Raw genomic sequence first — 18,910 nt, forward strand, 5'->3', positions numbered from 1 at the left:
CCATTTCATATCCCATCACACTCTCCACCTTCAAACATCTGCTTCTGAACGGGATGCAGTTTTACAAATCCTACTATTGCGAAGGACAAGGTCATTAATATTAATTAAAGCGTGGTGACGTTATAACTTTCACGGAGCGTCTACTCACGTAACCTAATTAATATTCAGAGATCACGCGCCCACTTACCAACGTGTGTCTTTCAGCAAATCAGTTAGGAATACTGGGCGAACGTTACTTTACGTAATTAATATTCATAAGCCAAGCATTTCCCATAGTAGGGTTAGTAGAGATTTCGCTAACAGGACACGGGATCAGCTCATTAGCACACGCCTCAGCCCCATTGAGATCCGCCCCAGAGCTTCTCATCGACGCACAACACTGATGACAACAAGGGAATATTTGAGCAGCTTCTAACATAACGTCTTTAAGCGTATTCCAAGGCTATTAGATTTACAAAATTACAAACAAAAAAATGTTCCGAATGAGGCAGCCGTTTGAGAGCGAGAAGCTCCAACTCCAGGAGCTCAACCAAAAACTCAGCCAGTACCTAATGCGCGCAAAACAGTTGGAGCAGGAAAATACCTGCCTGATAAGCGAAATCAATTCAATCAGACAAACTAAGTCAGGAGAATGGGAAAACAAACACATGTCAGAGTTACGGGAGATGAGAAGACTGGTGGAGCGCTTATCTTTCGAGAAATGCAGAGCAGAAATGGAGCGCGAGAAGCTGCGCAATGAACTTCAGATGCTTCACGCGATGCGTTCAGAGGAGGCTTCGGTGAGCAAAAGCATCGACAGCGAGATTAAAGGTTGCGAGAGGCAACTCCATCATGCACTTCAGACCAACACTGCGTTGGAAGATCGTCTCATTCAGCTCGAAAACGAATACAAGTTTTTGGAAGATGCCCACAGAAAAGAAATAGCCCACCTGAGGGACCAGGTGCACTCTCGAACTGTACGTGTTGTCACGCAAACGCATCGCGCACCTCCACAGCTTACGGTTACGATGGAAGAGGTGCAGGAGTATGCGGCCAACTTCGCCGAAAGCTGGCAAGAGACTTTGGATATGTACCGCCTAAAGGTAGAGGAAATCGAAGAGTCTATCAAAGCCGACCAGGCGAGGCTAGAAGATATTCAGAGAGAAAAGAGGGAATACGCTTCACAATTCAAAATGCTGCGAGGAGAAATTGAGCAACAAACTCAAGTGCAGTTGAACCTTGAAGAGCAGCTCATGAACATGCAGGAAAATTCCAGAGCTGAAATCAATCAGTATCAGGTGGGTGAGAAAGTCGTTTAAAGGGATAGTTCATCCAAAAATGAAAATTCATTCATTCACTCACCCCTGTGTTGTTACAACCACATATTACTTTCTTTTTTTTTTTTTTCTTAACGCAGAGGGAGAAATTTGTGAAAAAACAAAATGTTTTCAGTGATGTCATACAAAGGCAGTTTATGGTGACCACCTCTTCAAGCTTCAAAAGGACGCAAAAGTATAAATCAGATGTCTGTTGCTACAGTTTTTTTTTTTTTTTTTTTACTAAATACTTTTGTGTCTTTTTGAAGCTTGAAGAGGTGGTCACCATAAACTGCCATTGTATGACATCACTGAGCAAAACATTTTTTTCCTAATTTCTCACTTTGTGTAAATAAAACGAAAGAAAGTCAAATGGGGTTATAACAACACAGGGGTGTAAACAATGGCTGAATTTTCATTTTTGGATGAACTAATCCTTTAACATTTGAAAGGTACTGTATTAATAAAAAACACTGCCATGGATTTTCCTGGCATCCTTTGGAGTAAATATTGTGTAAGGGGCCGTTCAGACCGAACACGTCGAAGCGCTAAAAAAGCTAGAGCATGTTTACATTGAAAAAACTATTGAAAAAGAGCGAAGACGGCCACAAAAACGCATTCGGTATAAACTTACCTTAAAGTGATAGTTGACCCCAAATGAAAATTATTTCATCATTTACTCACCCTCGTGCCATCCCTGATGTGTATGTCTTTCTTTCATCTGCTGAACACAAAGAAAGATTTTTAGAAAAATATCTCAGAACTTTGAAGCTCCGAAAAAATCACACAAAGGCAGCATAAAAGTAAACCATACGATTCCAGTGGTTAAATCAATGTCTTCAGAAGTGATATGATAGGTGTGGGTGAGAAACAGATCAGTATTGAAGTCCTTTTTTACTATAAATCTGCACTTTCATTTCCATGTCCTCCTTCGTTTTTTTTTTTTTTGGTGATTCACATTCTTTGTGCATATCACCACCTACTGGGAAGGGAGATTAATTTATAGTTAAAAAGGACCCAAGTATTGAACTGATTCTCACCCAACCCTATCATATCATTTCAGAAGACACTGATTTAACCACTGGAGTCTTATGGATTACTTTTATGCTGCCTTTATGTGCTTTTTGGAGCTTCAAAGTTCTGGTCACCATTCACTTGCATTGTATGGACCAACAGAGCTGAAATATTCTTCTAACAATTTTTGTTTGTGTTTGTGCATAAAAGTCAGTAAATGATGATGATTTTTGGGTGAACTATTCTTTTAAGAAACTCATACTACTTTAATTGTGCCACACCCACTGTTGCGCACTACAGAGGTGCCAGCAGCAGTATCATAGCTGACAAATAAATTATAGCATGGAATGCAGATGACATTGGCAAGGGCATTCCTGCATGTTAATGATATATCACATCACAAACCTCTCAGTTCTTACAGACACAGAGTGTAAAAGATTCTGAAACAAACACATAGTGGAAATCAAGAAGACACCATGTTGATGAACATTATTATCCCAACACCTGTTCTGTCAGTGGTTCCCTAAGGAGCTTAAGTGAGGAGTGCTTCAGCACTGCCAATATCCATGTTTATTATGTCCAGCTTAATGTGCTTTAGAAAAATTGGGCATTAATGCTCCATCCCTTGATTGCCTCTCTCATGGGGAAATGACAAATGAGAAGTAAAGTGTTGTGTTATTGTGGACTAAATTGAATGAGCTGCATTGAGGATGTCAGTCGTAACATTGTACTGCAGTTAGTATATCCAGCCTATTGAGTGCTAAATGTTCTTTTCAGGCTTCAAAACCATTGGCGTCTCCTAATAGACATGCAGTCACCAAGCAGACTAAAGATACTGCTTTATAATGAAAATTTACTGATCCATTTATTAAAGTCAAAATATTTAAGTGCTATGTAATACTAACATCCCAGGACTAATGTAGCTAATATTTAAAATGGATGACATTTATGCCTCCACTAGAGACCACCAGAAGTAAGTGATGGAGTGTGTGGATCCATTACTAAATGAGCAATAAAAAACAGTGGAGGAGAATTTTAAAGGCTAGACATCAAATGGAAGATGGTACCTTGAATGAGCCAGTGAATTTGATGTGTTGTGTATCTGATCTGAACTTAAAGGAATGTTCCGGGTTCAATACAAGTTAAGCTCAATCAACAGCATTTGTGACATAATATTAATTACCACAAAATAATTTTTGCTTGTCCCTCCTTTTATTTATAATTAAACCCTAAAATCTGGGTTACAGAGGCATTCACAATGGAAGTGAATGGGGCCAATCTGTAAACGTTAAAATACTCGTTGTTTTAAAAGTATAGTCACAAGACATAAACAATATGTGTGTTAACATGATTTTAGTGTGATAAATTGCCTACTAACCTTTTCTGTGTAAAGTTATAACTTCATTGCCATAATGATGAAATGTCAACAAACCTTAAAACGACTGTAAAAATTACAAATTAAACAACTTTACAGCTCAAAAAATACATTATTTTTAACAGAAGAATTAATGGAAGTGTTTTTATAAAATGATAAGCTTCACATTTCTGCCTTTAAACCCTCCAAAAATTTGCCCCATTAACTTTCATTGTATGTGCCTCTCTGTAACTTCAAATTTTGCTTTTTTTTTTCTTCTTTTTTTTAAAGAAAAGGGTGGACAAGGTGAAATCATTTTTTGTGGTAATCAACATTATGCCACAAATGCTGTCTATTGAGCTTAACTTGTATTGAACAGGAAATATTAATTATTTTAAAGATTCTTACATGCTGACCAACATAAAGCAGATAATCTTCTATCATTAAAGACATCTGTCTCTTTAAATAAATAACGATGTTTCATCAGGGAGTGATGTTGCAAGAGCTCTCAAACAGGTGCATCACACAAACAGTAGCACCCAAAATATACTTTGGATCAATAAGATGAAAGTGGACAACCCTATTAAAGAGAGATGAGATAAAGAAAAGTAGGTTTCATGGTTTAAATGATTACTAGTCAGTTCATGATTAAAATGCATCACAACTGTTTTGAAAGATAAAAAATAACCTAGTTATTACATTTAAATGTACTTTTGAAAGATAACTGCTCAGAAACTAGTGACTTTCTAATCAATCTTGAGATGTTGATTTTTAAAAGCCTTCAGAACAAAAACACATGCCTTTTCAACTTAATACTTGAACCTAATTTACTTTTAATTTAGTTTTTGTGTAAAAGAGCAAAAAAGCTAATTGTCTTCTCATACAGGTTATTATTGAGGATCTGGAGTATGAGCGCAAGTTGCTGTCCGACACCATCTCAGAGAAGCTAAAGGACCATCAAGATCTCTTGCGGGTCAAGATGGGTCTTGCTCTGGAAGTGGCTACATATAGGTAAAGCTTCTTTCAGCAAAAAAATATTAAACAGTGCATCTCCCTAAATGACTAGTGCTTTGAAGAAAGAAAAAAAAGAAGAACTATAGTTGGCTAAATACCGTAAATAGCATGGAAAGCTGTTTCTTTCCTTATAATAACCAGTTCTACTGAAACAATTTAGCTCTTTCATAAGCTCATTACATATTTATTATATATAATTAATATTATATCAGAAGTAAAAAATGCTATAAGCTCACATTTTAAAATAGGTCTTTTGGGACTGTATTACCAAACCAGGCATCCTTATTTTCTGATAATTCATGTTTGTTAATTATTTCCAGATATCTTGTACTAAGACTTCAATTTTATGGAGCCACTGTTTTGACAGTTCCTTAAAACTCGTATTTGTAAGAAAATTCCTGTCTATTGTCTGAATGTTCAAGCACAGGGAGGAATGACCTTGTTTCTTTTTTCCTCCCACATCCTCTTAGTAATATTACATATTAATTCCAAAATTAGTTTTTATGCTTTTATTAGCTTCATGGACATATTTTTGTAGACCTAATGTAGGGTAATACATGGGTCTCTGAAAAGTATCAATTTTTCAAAATGGCAAGTCTTAAATATTGTTTGTGGTGGCCTTAAATATGGGTTCTCAGGAGTTAAGGAGTTTTGATGCACAATTGGTTTTATATTTTATTTAAATTGCACCAAAAAGTCTGAAATTTCATTCCTTCTAACATCCAGATACCCCAAGTTGGGTCCTTCTTCCTCATTGTTAATCTTGTATTCAAGATGCAGGGTACAAAAACATTTCAAGCATTTTCCATTGTGCAAAGTAATGAATATACACACATTTTCTGTTGGCCGTTTAGAGGTTTGTTTGAGAAGTGAAGTTTAACAGAGCCGCCACCCCCAACATGAGCCTTGTAGAAGAGAGCAACTAATGCCCTCCCCTTTGGCAAGTCTGCTGAAAGTCCCTCCCACTTTTTCCCTGTTTGACTGGTTAACTTCCCTGTTTTTATTTCTGACTTGATCACGGTGCATTTGAGCTAACATTGAATCTGAATAATGATGACATTCATTCTATTGTGTACATTTAAACTGTCATAAATGAAGGAACATAACAATAGATGTTAAAGGGAATTATATTTTGCCAGTTTTTGTTGTTTTGGTTTACTACTAAGCCATGTACAGGAAGTGTTTCTAGGTTTTTTTTTATTTGGATTGATGCATTAATATTTCTGTGGTGGCTATTTTGCTCTCAAGATAGATCATATAGCTTGCGTCATCATAACAATTTCTGTAGAAGATCCATCATTGCAGGTAGCAAACACATGTTGATGACTTATTTGAAAATATGTTTTGGATTCTTCTCTCATTGTCTGCCATTTTCCATACATCATTTATTCTTTTAGCCAGAAGTTAGGTTAAAGTCCGCATGTAACGGAAGTTGCGACCGACTTCAGTATTGTGACGTATTTCAGAGTGAAACGGTATATACAGAATGAGAAAAAGTAGAGGGCGGGGCTTGATTTTATCCAATGGGAATTGATTGGATCTAGAAAAGTAGGCGTTCCATACAGAAATGGAGGCAGATCTGAACGCAAGTTTACAATCAGTTGTGGAGGACTACTCGTCACCTGACACACCGGCAGCAATCGCTTTCGATGGGGAAGAATTTTGTTTGCAGCAGGCGGAGGAGGACTAGGAGCAGGAGCACACAGAGGATCATTTTATTGCGGGAATCAGGCCTTACATTTTTGAGAGTACTAATGGTGACCTGGACATGGAGTCTCAGGAGCAAGGTCACATTCGAGAGCATCTCGATGTCTCCCATGCTAATTTTTCAAAACTAATTGTTATTTGATATTAATGCTGCAACCTTTATTACATTAACCAGTGTTTAATTACTGAATTTTGGCGAGGTTTTAAATAGGGTGCATTGCTTAGAACAGTAGCCTAAAACTATGTCTAAATGTATAGCTGGTAGATAATGCAGCTAATGATGAAAACCATTTCTGACGAGCTTGCTAGTTAGTTTCACTTACCATCAAACTTTGTGAGGTACCAACATTGTACACTGACGGGACAGCCGTATCTGTTAAGGACAGATATTTCACAAACCCCATTTTGTATTCTGTCCAATTTTTGAAGCATTCTCGGGTGAAATACCTCGAACACAACCGTGACCTCTCTGATATCCCTCCTTCTTCGAAATGCAAAATGTCAAACCATCAAGCCTGTAACCAGGGTATTTGGGGGATTGGGAAAAGGGTTTTGGGAGAGCCACAACCTAAAACACACGTCCTCGACATCTCTGTTTGTTATGCGTCTTTTTTACTCGCTGTCAAAGCTCAAAGCAGACTGGCAGTTGGAGGGGAGTGGTTAAAGGATGTTCTGCCCAAGCCGTCAAACTGACATCATCAGAGAAGGAATGTCATTCCAGAGGCGAAGCTAATTTTCAGATTTTGATTGAAGTTTACGAAGACAATCAGTTTTTTTCTGTGGATAAACTTGCATGGATGAATTGTTCACCACAAGACTAGTAATGTGCACTTACCAAGTAAATAGTTTTTATTTTGATTACATGCAGACTTTAAGACTCTTTCGCCTGAAGATGTCTGTATAGTGTGTTGTTTGGCACATTTGGAATGTCTTTTGAGACATGATCATGTAAAAGTGTCTTTCCCTTGGTCTGTTTAAAATTGCACCACATTCTGAGCTATAATGAAAACAGGCAGGGGTGCATTGTGGCAGTTATTTTTAGTGCAGTCTTTTAGAATAATCACAGGGGATTTCCACTGGGATACTGATGCTCCACAGAGTCTGCTTTGGTTCTCCACCACATTTGCCATGTAATAGCTTTATCAAGGTAGCTTCAAAGCATGAGCTCAAGGACCTGTGTGACCAATTAAACACAATGGTAGACAAAATATGGTGACATTTTTGCTTTGGACAAGGTTTATGGGTGTGGTACTGTAGGTTTTTCAGGTTGTCTTCACTGGTGTTTGAGCTTCTGCTTGGTATCGGCAGAGCAGGGGGGTAGTCAGCGCTCACAAAAGAGGTGAAAAAAGTAGCACCTATGTTTTGTTCACAGCATATGTTTTGCTCACATGTAAAGGTCACCCTGACCTTTAATTTATCTGTTTTTGTTTTTTTAACTTTTTGCATTGTAATGTTCATCAGGGCACTCTTGGAAGAAGAAGGAAGACCTACTCAAATGTGGTCTAATCAGCACTCAAGAGAAAGAGTAATAGGTACTGTTTCTTTGTGTCATAGGTGAATTAAAGGGAATGTTCCTCCCAAAATGAAAATTCTGTCTTCATTTATTCACCTTCATGTTGTTTCAAAACTGTATGACTCTTTTCTGTGGAACACAAAAGATGTTAGACAAAATGTTAGCTTCAGTCACCATTCACTTTCACTGAATCTTTTTTTCCATAAAACGAAAGTGAATGGTGACTGAGACTGCTGTTCTGCCTAACACCTTGTGTGTTCCATGGAAGAAAGTCATGTCATTCTGGAACAATATGAGGTTATTAAATGATGAAATTATCTCTTTAAGGAAACAGACAGCTGTGAATTGTAGGATATCTTAGGATCAAATAATTAGCTTTTATGCTACAAAACTAAAATACAATATTATTCAATAATGATGTAAATTTCAAGTTAACATACATAGTAAGAAAATATTTATTGTCCTAATTTCTGAACTATTATCGTCTTATGTTGTCTATCTAGATATGAAAATGCCAGCCCACCCTTTCGCCCCAAGAGTCTCTAGCACTCTGGCAGGTCAACCAGATATGAAAAAATGCTTCACAGGATATGATATGCCCATCAGTGTATCAAATCGTGCTCCGCAAAGTTTGAGAAGGGACATGATTTCCTTTACCAAAGCAGCTCAGGCAGCTGCTGCTAATTACCCAAAAGAAGTTTCACAGCATCCCCTGCCCAGGGTCGAAAGTACATCCAGCTCTAAAGTCTCACAAATAGCGCAACCAAAGCCAGTGAAACTGGTATCACCTCCTATGACCTTAAGCAAGGCCACCATTGAAGAAAGCCATCAAAAAGATGTTGAACCGAAAGAAAAGAGAATGAATGCCAAGGCAGCAGGGAAAGAAGAAAGACAGTACGTCAAGGTAAAAGAATCAAAAGCTAAAGATGAAAGAGAGTTTGAAAGCCACCAGAAAGATGTTGAAATGAGAATGGATGCCAAAAAAGATACAGACAGTTCCAAGGCAACAATGATAGATGAAACACAACATGTCAAAATAAAAGAGTCCAAAGCTAAAGATGAGAGAGAGTCTAAGGTATTTGTAGGTGAGGAAAAAGTCTTTGATGCTGTTTCTGTGGAAGAAATAATTCAGCAGGTTATGAAACCTGCTGGTTTGGATACTAGGGTACTCAGCTCATCCCCTGACTCAAAAGTCACATATCATGTGGAGAAAACAGAGCAAGATGATGGAACCACCAAGACTCAGATTGTCTTACAATCTAAAGTAGAGGAAGAGCTAGACCTATCTGAAGATTCAGCCCTGGAGGAACTTCTCAGCAAGGGAGTCAAGACAGTTAGCCTAGAGAACATCAAAGGAACCCCAACAGGAAACGTGATCGAGAACCTGTTGAGTCTTGGTCTTAAAGGTGAGAGCTTGGGAAACAGGTCGGTGAATGTGGAGATAATAGAGGAACCCGTGGAGTCTCAAAGTGATGAGGAATCTGAAATTGAAATGGAGGAGACTGTGGAGATTAAATCCCAACAACCAAACATCAAAACCTCATCAATGTTCTTCCAAATCGAGGAGCTAGAGAGCGACTCTAAGACCATAAAACCCAATGAGGGCGGTTCTAAGACAGTCGAAGCGATCAGAGATGAAAGTTTACCCTACTTCTCCCATGGCCAAGATTCACAAAAATACTTTGTCTCCAATCCTGAGGACAATAGGTCTGAGTCTGAGGAGGATGGAAGGTTCATGTCTTACACCCATTATGGAGTTGTGGATGATCTGTCTGATGAAAGATATTACCAGGAAGACAAGGCCAAAATGTCCACTACTGAGGGTCACAGTTACAGAGATTCACCTGAATATGGTGACCACTCGTTTGTGAGAGACAGTATCCAAGAATGCATAATTGAAGAGGAGGTGCATGTCTCTCCAACGTTGCAACAGTCCATAGTGGGAATGCTGACAGAGGAGTCAATAGACCGCAAACAACAGCTTAGAGGTGCACTAGAGCAAATCCAAGGTACTGTCACTGGGGCCCTGAAGGAAGAACTTGCATTTTTAACTAAAGGTGGGGAGACTCCAGACAGTGTCTCAGTGGACATCAAGAAAGTGGAACAAGTCACAGACAATGGAACCATGACCATTGTGGCAGAGCTTAATGTATCCCAGACTTTGGAGGATTCTGAGCTCCTGGAGGAGGAAGGGGACGATCCATCGGAAGAGCAGATAATGGCAGCATTGAGCTCATCCAACCCAGGACTCCAGCAGGCCCTCAGAGGAGGAGCTGGAATAGGATACACTATAAACGTTTCCCAAGAAGAGTTTGAAACGGAGGGAATGACGTGGATGACCAGCGATGAAGAGATTGGACACTGGAGCTCTGATGAGGTCAGCAAGATGGAGAAACATATTAAGCTGGGTCCTAGTGAGAAATCCTTCACATTTCAAATAGATGCGAACAGCTCTTCTGCATCAGCAAGTGGAGGAGGCAGCGAAACTGAAGAAAAAAGAGGCAGCGGCACTACTGAGTTTTTGCAGACCCAGATGATTGACCCTCACTTGAAGGTCTGTCACGAGAAGAGAATCGCAACTGTTTATCTTGAAAGCCCCAAAGATGACCAAGACTAAGATGAAAATGCCCTTCAATTTACACATTATAACTCAAAATATCAATTAAGTCAGTCACATACTGTATTTCATTATGAAAATGGACAAAAGCAATCAGGTGTTGTTGATCGTCGAATCAAAAATCCAGGATCCATGACTGATTTTCTGGTATATCTGACAAGTTAAAGGGACAGTTCACCCAGAAATTAAAACTCATCATTTAACCTCATGCTTTTCCAAACTCGTATTACTTTTTTCTTTCATGGAAAACAAAAGATGTTTGGCAGAATGGATGTCTCAGTCACAATTCACTTTCATTGCATCTTTTTCCATACCATGAATGGTGAATGAGTGAATGGTGACTGAGGGAAACATTTTGCATCTTAACATCTTTTGTGTTTTACAGAAGAAAGTAAGTAATATGGGAATAAAACAACATGAGGGTGAGTAAATTATGACAGAATTTTCATTTTTAGGTGAACTATCACTAAAACACTGTTTTGGTTTGATCTTAGTATATATTTTTGTATTAACTACCTGGACGTCTTTTTTATTTTATTATTATATAGTTTTGCTTTAAGTACAGAAAAAGTTAAATACAGTATTTTCTTTCCATGTCATTTCATTTCTTGTAAAAGTATACATTGTAGGCTATGGCATGTTTTTAGAAAATATGGTCATGTTAAACAGAAAATGAATAAATCGAGATGGTATTTACAAAAGTATGCATACCTTTTTGGTTACGGACATACAGTTGTGGCCAAAAATATTGGCACCCTTGGTAAATATGAGCAAAGAATGCTGTGAAAAATATGTCTTTATTGTTTATCCTTTTGATCTTTCATTAATAATATTCACTAAAATCTAACTTTTAATTGAAGTAAACTAATTGACAGTGGGGGAAAATCTCATAATTAAATATTTTTCTCCAAAACACCTTTGCCACAATTATTACCACCCCTAGAAATTCTTATGAGTAAAATATATCTGAAGTATATTCCAGTTCATATTTTACATTTTTTAGTTCTCCTGGGTGACTAGGAACATGAAATTGTTCAGCCATGACTTCCTGTTTCACAGAGCTATAAATATTAAGTAACACACAAGCCAAATTCCCTTAGTCATCCATCACAGTGGGTAAGACCAAAGAATAAAGTTATAATGTGCAGCAAAATGTTGTTGAGCTTTACAAAATGGGAAGTGGCTATAAGAAAATAGCTAAAGCATTGAAAATACCCATTTACATCATGAGGGCAATAATTAAGAAGTTTCAATCAACTGGAGATGTTAAGAATCGGCCTGGAAGAGGACATGTGTCTGTATTGTCTCCACGCACGGTGAGGAGGATGATTTGAGTGGCCAAAAATTCTCCAAGGATTACAGCTGGAGAATTGCAGAAATTAGTTGGGTGTTGGGGTCAGAAGGTCTACACAACTACAATCAGAAGACACCTACATCACCACAAGCTGTTTGGGAGAGTTTCAAGAAAAAAAGCCTCTACTCTCATCCAACAACAAACTCAAGTGTCTTTAGTTTTTTGCTAGACACTACTGGAACTTCAAAGGGACCGGGTTCTATGGTCAGATAAAACAAAAATAGACCTTTTTGGCAGCAAACACCAGAGATGGGCTTGGCGCACACAGAGAGGTAGCCATATGGAAAAGTACCCCATGCCCACAGTTAAATATGGTGGTGGATCTTTAATGTTGTGGGGCTGTTTTTATGCTAGAGGTCCTGGACATCTTGTTCGGATACATGGCATCATGGACTCTATCATATACCAACAGATAAAAAAATCAAAACCTGACTGCCTCTGACAGAAAGCTTAAAATGGGATGTGGTTGTATTTTCCAGCAGGACAACGATACAAAACACACATCAGAATCAACACAAAAATGGTTCACTGACCACAAAATCAAGGTTCTGCCATGGCCATCCCAGTCCCCTGACCTGAACCTTATAGAAAACTTGTGGGGTGAACTGAAGAGAGTCCACCTGTGTGGACCTTGGAATTTGAAGGATCTGGAGAGATTCTGTATGGAGGAATGGTCTCAGATCCCTTGCCAGGTGTCTCCAACCTCATTAGGTATTATAAGAGAAGACTCAGAGCTGTTATCTTAGCAAAGGGAAGTTGCACAAAGTATTGAATAAAAGGGTGCCAATAATTGTGCCACACATACTGTATATTTGACAAAATATATATATATATATTTTTTTTATAAAACTTGTGTTGTGTTTGATATCCATTAGAGGATAGATTTTTGTGAATATTTTGAATGAAAGACTATTTTTCACAGTCTTTGCTCATATTTACCAAGGGTGCCAATATTATTGGCCACAACTGTAAAATGAACTGACTTGGGCAGTGTGGTATACGTTTGGCCACAGACACAGTTTCTAGCTCTGCTAAAGTTAGGAAATACTAGACTGTCCTTTCTGTTTCCCAGAGATCTCTTAATCCTTAAATTACATTAGACCAGCGAGGACTAATCGCTCTTACAAGACGAAACATTTTTCATTGCCCTGTTATAAACAGAGAGAGAGAGAGCATGAGTGTGACTGAAGAAATCACGCATTAAAAATAAGTGCTAGGCAGCTTACACAGAAGTGTGCAAGTGTTTCAAGAATAGCTAGTTAAGTGCTATTAAGCCTATTACGATACTCAGATTGAGGATTCACCTCCACTAAAGGAGTGCGTCTAATGTGTGTCTATTTTTAGGATTCATACTTGAAGACCTTCTATTGAAAGCTTAGACTGAAAATTTACCAATGTGTAAAAATTTAAGTTTTCCTCTATTTTTGTAAAACCTTCATGCATTCTGTTACATCTTTTGACAGATATCAAACATAATTTATGTAATGTCATTGGTGGCTGCAATTAACAATAGAGTGTCATTTAGAATGAAATAGCATGTGACATCATTTCAAGATGCTTGTTGAAAAATGAGGCTCTCATTTAACACATAATTTTTAAGTATCTTTTCATGTCTGCATCAATACAAACCTTTATAGAATCAATATCCTGAATGTTAACAGATTAGATAAACTGATTAGAATTATTCAAAAATTAAAATTCTGTCATAATTTACTCACATTCCTGTTGTTTTTAAACCCATATGACTTTCTTTTATCCATGTAACACAAATGGAGATGTTAGGCAGCATGTTAGTCTCAGTCACCATTAGAAATGATACAATGAAAGTGAATGGTGACTGAGGCTGTCAGTTCCTAACATTCTGCCTTTTGTGTTCCATGGAAGGTAGGAAGTCATATAAGTTTGTAACTACATGATGGTGAGTAAATGATGACAGAATATTGATATTTTAAGATACTGATATTATTCATCAACAACAAGTGCTATTCTAATCCATTTCCAGCCATTTATCTGCATCCCTTGAGATGGTGTTCAGCACCTGACAATATCTGTCTAAATCTATGCATAGGGTTCTATTATTCAATAAACACTGTGTGAGCCCTCCTTTTGTGCATATACTGTGCATGCAGATTTACAGTGTCATATGCTATACAACCTTTTACTGCCACAGCAGGGATTGGTTTCACCTGGCAGACTACAGATGTATTTCTGCAATTTGAAATTTCACAAAAAGGGTGTGTTATTTTTATTTTTTATTATTTATTTTTTTTTGTTTGTTTGTTTTGTTTAGTTTTTTTTTTTTTTTTTGCTGTGTAATTCTTAAGAAAAAGACTTGGTATCTTGTCTGCTCACTGTCTGAACATTGGATAACACAATAAACAAACCTTTACAGACAAGCACAGAGTTTGTGTAGTGAGTCCAGTTCAATCCTCAGAAAAATATTTGCAGTCAAAGTATTATAATGATAGCTCTATCATTCAATTAAAATTATAGAGCTATGCAGTCATAGAGTATTTGCAGAAACTGCTGTGAAGGTGTATTAGATCACTGTTGGACAGTTCTAATTTTTGAAGTGCAAAGGTAGTCGCCCTGCCAACAGCTGAGAAATTAGAGACACAGCAGAGCTTGTCTGCTGTCCAAAGAATATTGCCTTGTTTTGTTTTTTCTCTAATCCACAGACTCCCCTTGGTGAAATAGGAGGAAGTCAAACATCCCTGACAGTCCCAGCCACATTAATTACATAGGCCTGGTGGTCAATGCTCCTATGAATTGGAGATTCTTTATTTCACCTCAGACGGAGATGATACCACTGCACAGAAATGAGGCCTTGTATCAAACCTCTGGTGACCTAGAAGATATAATGCATTAAGTGCCTTATCTAGAAGTAATATTCACATTCACTAACACACTATATTCCAGGTTAAATGTCAGTTTACTGCATTGGAAGCACAGTATTGGCATTTTTAGGGTGCATTGTGATATGTGTGTATCACTTTACACATAGTTGGGTAGGAAACTCACTGAGACAGCGTGTCCACAGTTCTTTGTGTAGCTTTGGTATTCTTGTGCTGAGGGCCATACAGCATACTCTGAATATTTAGACACTGAAAGAGAGAGAGAACCAAAGATTGTATATGTTGATTGGAAAAAATGTTGTGAATTTAGGCCAAATATTGAATATGTCATCAAACTTAGTACTATAACCTATGGAATAATTGCTTTATAGGCTTCCTATGTGGTCCAAAGAATTCATTTTCATCAATTTAAATATGAGTATTATTATTATGGGATGGACAGGTCTGGTTACCAATAAAGTGCTAGCCAAGCTTCAATATTGCATTCAAATCTGCATGTGACTGTAAAAATAAAAATACCTTATTGGACAAATTTACAGTAATACTTGACTCTGATTCATCCATCACAGCATTCTGCAGTCTAATATTTCTGTATAATGACTGCTAAAGCTTTCTAAAGGCAACCCATTTCCTGTACTTTGTCTCTCTTATACTTTGCAGTGTCTTCTCACATAAAACAATAATTTCAACTGAAATCAATATTTCATGTCCATTTAGTAATTTCTTTGGTAAGTAGACATAATACATAATAAATGGCATAATATACATCAGTTGCTTATTATCACAAAATAAACCCTTTCAGGGTGATGAAACACTTAATAGTTTACAATAATAACTGACTGACTGTATGTTGTCCTGAACATTATCCTTCCATTTTTTATGGTTTAAATTTGATTGAATTTCCAAAGACAACACTATGTTAAACTAAAGGCTTTTGCAAAAACTTGTGTGGGGGCTCATGAGGTACTGGACAGCTTGACATAGTTTTGGCAAACAGATATTACAGCATACCCGGCCAGCTTACTTCCTCAAATAAACCCTATCTTTCACTCAACAATATTAACAAAACAACAACCACATATTTCCAAAACCACTCAAAATTACATGATATCAGTCCTTTAAAAAAACAGCAAAGGAAAGAGACTGTTCAAAGTTTCCTTGATGTTTGAATAGTCCTTGTTTTTATCTCTTTCCATCATAGAGAAAGTGATGTCATAGAGGCCCATTTCAGTAGGAAAACAGTAGCAGTGTCTCTCAAAAAGTCTTTGTCTTTAAAAAAAAAATACACACAAAAACAAATCAAAATATAACTTTATTTTGGGCCCTTTCTCTATCACTTCAAACCCCTGGCTTTGAGCCAATTCTAAACTGGTGGTGTGTTGCTCTGTGCTGCAGCTGCTGTCATGATTGCAGCAGAAAGAACATGATATGAGCTCGTCTTATCTGTCAGCGGTAATGGGGAAAGGTTAGTAGACTGAGGAGTCACAGAGTGTTGGACCACTGATTCATGGCCCCAGAATTGGAGCCCTTCGATACAACAACAAAGAAACATAGCAACAAAGTTCACTTACAGACAAGTGGAGCCAGGTCTCCAGAAATCATTGTTGCCATGCTATTTCAGAGGTGTTTTTAGAGTGACTTTTGAGGGAATTCAAGCCACTTACATATTCAAGAAATAGCTTACTTAAAGGGATATAAACATTCTGTCATCATTCACTCATGTTGCTCCAAACAGGTTTGACTTTCTTACTTCTGTGGAACAAAAAAGGAGATGTTAGGCAGAATGCGAGTCTCAGTCCCCATTCAATTTCATTGCAAAGAAATCCTTTCTTAACATTCTGCTAAACATCATCTTTAATGTTCCACAAAAGACAGTCATACAGAACAATATGAGGGTGAGTAAACGATGACAGAATTTTCATTTTTGGGTGAACTATTCTAGACATCAGCAAATGTGTTTGTGTTTGTTTACTAAGAGCTAGATAAATAAGAGAACTAGGGTGTTGCATGACTACTGAAGGAGACATTGAGGGAGAAGTGGCCTGTGCAATACAATTAAAATAGCATTGCCCAGTCCAAAATAGTTCAGGCTTTAAATAATGCTTGAATGTCACTTCAGTATAAAACACAATTTCAATACAAGCATAAGTTCCATGTCTATTCTGTAATGTTACTGTATGCAAGTTCAGAGACGAGATTTTAAAACTGTACTTTAATAAGGTTGCTGGATTGTTCCTTTAACTGTGTTCAGTGCCTTTAAACACTTAAAGTACTCTGCAAATTTCCAATAGCCATCAAAATGTCTGGCTGCATTCAGAAGAAGAAAACAATGTTATTCCTTGGGACATTATGTGTCAGGAAAAGCACCCCTCCTAGGGTATATATCTTGGATGTCCCCCTCCAATATTAGACCATAGCTTTATAGACCTAAGGCCCTAAGAGACTCAGGTCAAAATAGCTTTTTTTGCAATCGCATAGCTTCTATAGTGACTTTGTGTTTAAGTGATGGTGGTGTGATGTAGTGGTTAAAACTCATAGTTGGTAATCAGAAAGTTGCTGGTTTGATCCCCATAAAGGTAGTTGGTCCCTTGAGCAAGGTGCCTAACCATAGGTGTGTCAGAACCCTTCTACATAAGGGGCCTACAAGCTTAGCATAATGAGGCGGTCCCATAGACATTCTATGGGCGGTACACTGGCGAGGAGACGAGGAAATTTTTTTTAATGGATGTCTATGGAGGAGATGCTTTAGTTTGCTGAATAAACTGCTTTTGTGAGGAAACAGCTCAGCACTTAAAGAATTGACCAGCTGTCCACTAATCTTCAACATGTTTCATGCTAAACAATTCTTTTGGAATTAACTATGTGTGGAGTTTACTATAATAAAATTGCTGTTTAACAAGAGAAGTCATAGAAAATGTGGCGACAGGTAGGTGTCAGTTTACGGCTCTCCCAATTAATTTGTATGGTTCCCGCAAATTGTGGCTTCCTGTCGTAAAACAGGCTAGTTGACCGTTACTCTCTCTCCTATAGTAAAAGTGTGGAGGTTGTTATCTCAGTAATTAATAGAATCTCTGGGTGTGTTTCCCAAAAGCATCGTTAGCCAACATGGTTGCAAGTTCCATCGATACCAACATAGTTCAACGACTTGGTGTTTCCCAAAAGCATAGATCAAAGGAACATGCGCATTAAGCGTCGGAAAGTTTTGTGGTTGGAACTACAGTTCTTTACCTGTGGTTAGAAGCATAGTTCCTTGTTAGTTTGCTGTTTAGGCATAATTTCACTTTGCTGAGGCTTCTATATCTTTTATTCTATATATATATATCTTTCATTCTGTTAAGACTGACAACGTGTACATAAAGGATTAGGTAACCCAAAAATGAAAATTCAGTCATTGTTTTCTCACCCCTTTGTTGTTATAACCCTATATGACTTTCTTTTTCTTAACACAAAGGGAGAAATTGTGAAAAAAATAAAGTTTATGGTGACCACCTCTTCAAGCTTAAAAAGGATGCAAAAGTATAATTCAGAAGTCTAATAAATTATTGTATGAGACTCATGATTGTTATGAAAGCATACAATAAGGTTTGGTGAGAAACAAACTGAAATTTAATGTATTATTTAGTGAAAATGTTCACTGGCCATTGATGTCCTGTGTGCGTTCATGATAGGCATGAGATCAACAGTTCACGGAGTGCCCTCGCGACACTGGGGCGTTCATGATAGGCATGAGATCAACAGTTCACGGAGTGCCCTCGCGACACTGGGGCGTTCAAGCGAAAACTTGTTTTGTTTATCTAAAAACAAGTCCTCCACAGTGAAAGCGACAACAGAACACAACAGGGCTGCACATAAAATGTTCTAAACATGTCTGAAGGATTTGTAGTCGAGAATTGCTGCATTTCTATGCCCAGCCGTATTTTTTATTTTTTTTGGACCTGTGCCAGTTCACAGCGGATGTTACCCGCGCGATGCCAAAAATAGAAAACAGGTGATCGATAGAATGTACTGTTGCTAGTCACAGCTGGTTAGGACAAAATCTCTAATTACCATAGAAAATATACCTTTTATCACATGTCGTTTGCCAACAGTTTAGGACACGGTGTGACTGTGGCTGCCTTTAGCCTCCTCTATGTTTCTGTTTGAATTCCGAGTACTCTGTTAAAAAATTATTAAGGCTGGGCATAGAA

At 37.7% G+C, this 18,910-nt stretch overlaps 1 protein-coding gene and 1 pseudogene across 1 annotated transcript; one reads left to right on the forward strand and one right to left on the reverse strand.

Moving 5' to 3' along the window:
- Window positions 1–50: 50 nt before the first annotated feature.
- Window positions 51–15,259, forward strand: LOC127455662 (synemin-like). Its single transcript, XM_051723687.1, has 4 exons — window positions 51–1,277; window positions 4,550–4,674; window positions 7,846–7,916; window positions 8,401–15,259. Exons 1-4 carry the CDS (start codon window positions 474–476, stop codon window positions 10,512–10,514), a joined length of 3,114 nt encoding a protein of 1,037 aa, XP_051579647.1. The 5' UTR covers window positions 51–473; the 3' UTR covers window positions 10,515–15,259.
- LOC127455860 (tetratricopeptide repeat protein 23-like) overlaps window positions 14,631–18,910 on the reverse strand; it is a 33,608-nt pseudogene continuing 29,328 nt past the window's right edge.

The sequence above is a fragment of the Myxocyprinus asiaticus genome, chromosome 18 (genome assembly GCF_019703515.2).
Source record: "Myxocyprinus asiaticus isolate MX2 ecotype Aquarium Trade chromosome 18, UBuf_Myxa_2, whole genome shotgun sequence".
NCBI lineage: Eukaryota > Metazoa > Chordata > Actinopteri > Cypriniformes > Catostomidae > Myxocyprinus > Myxocyprinus asiaticus.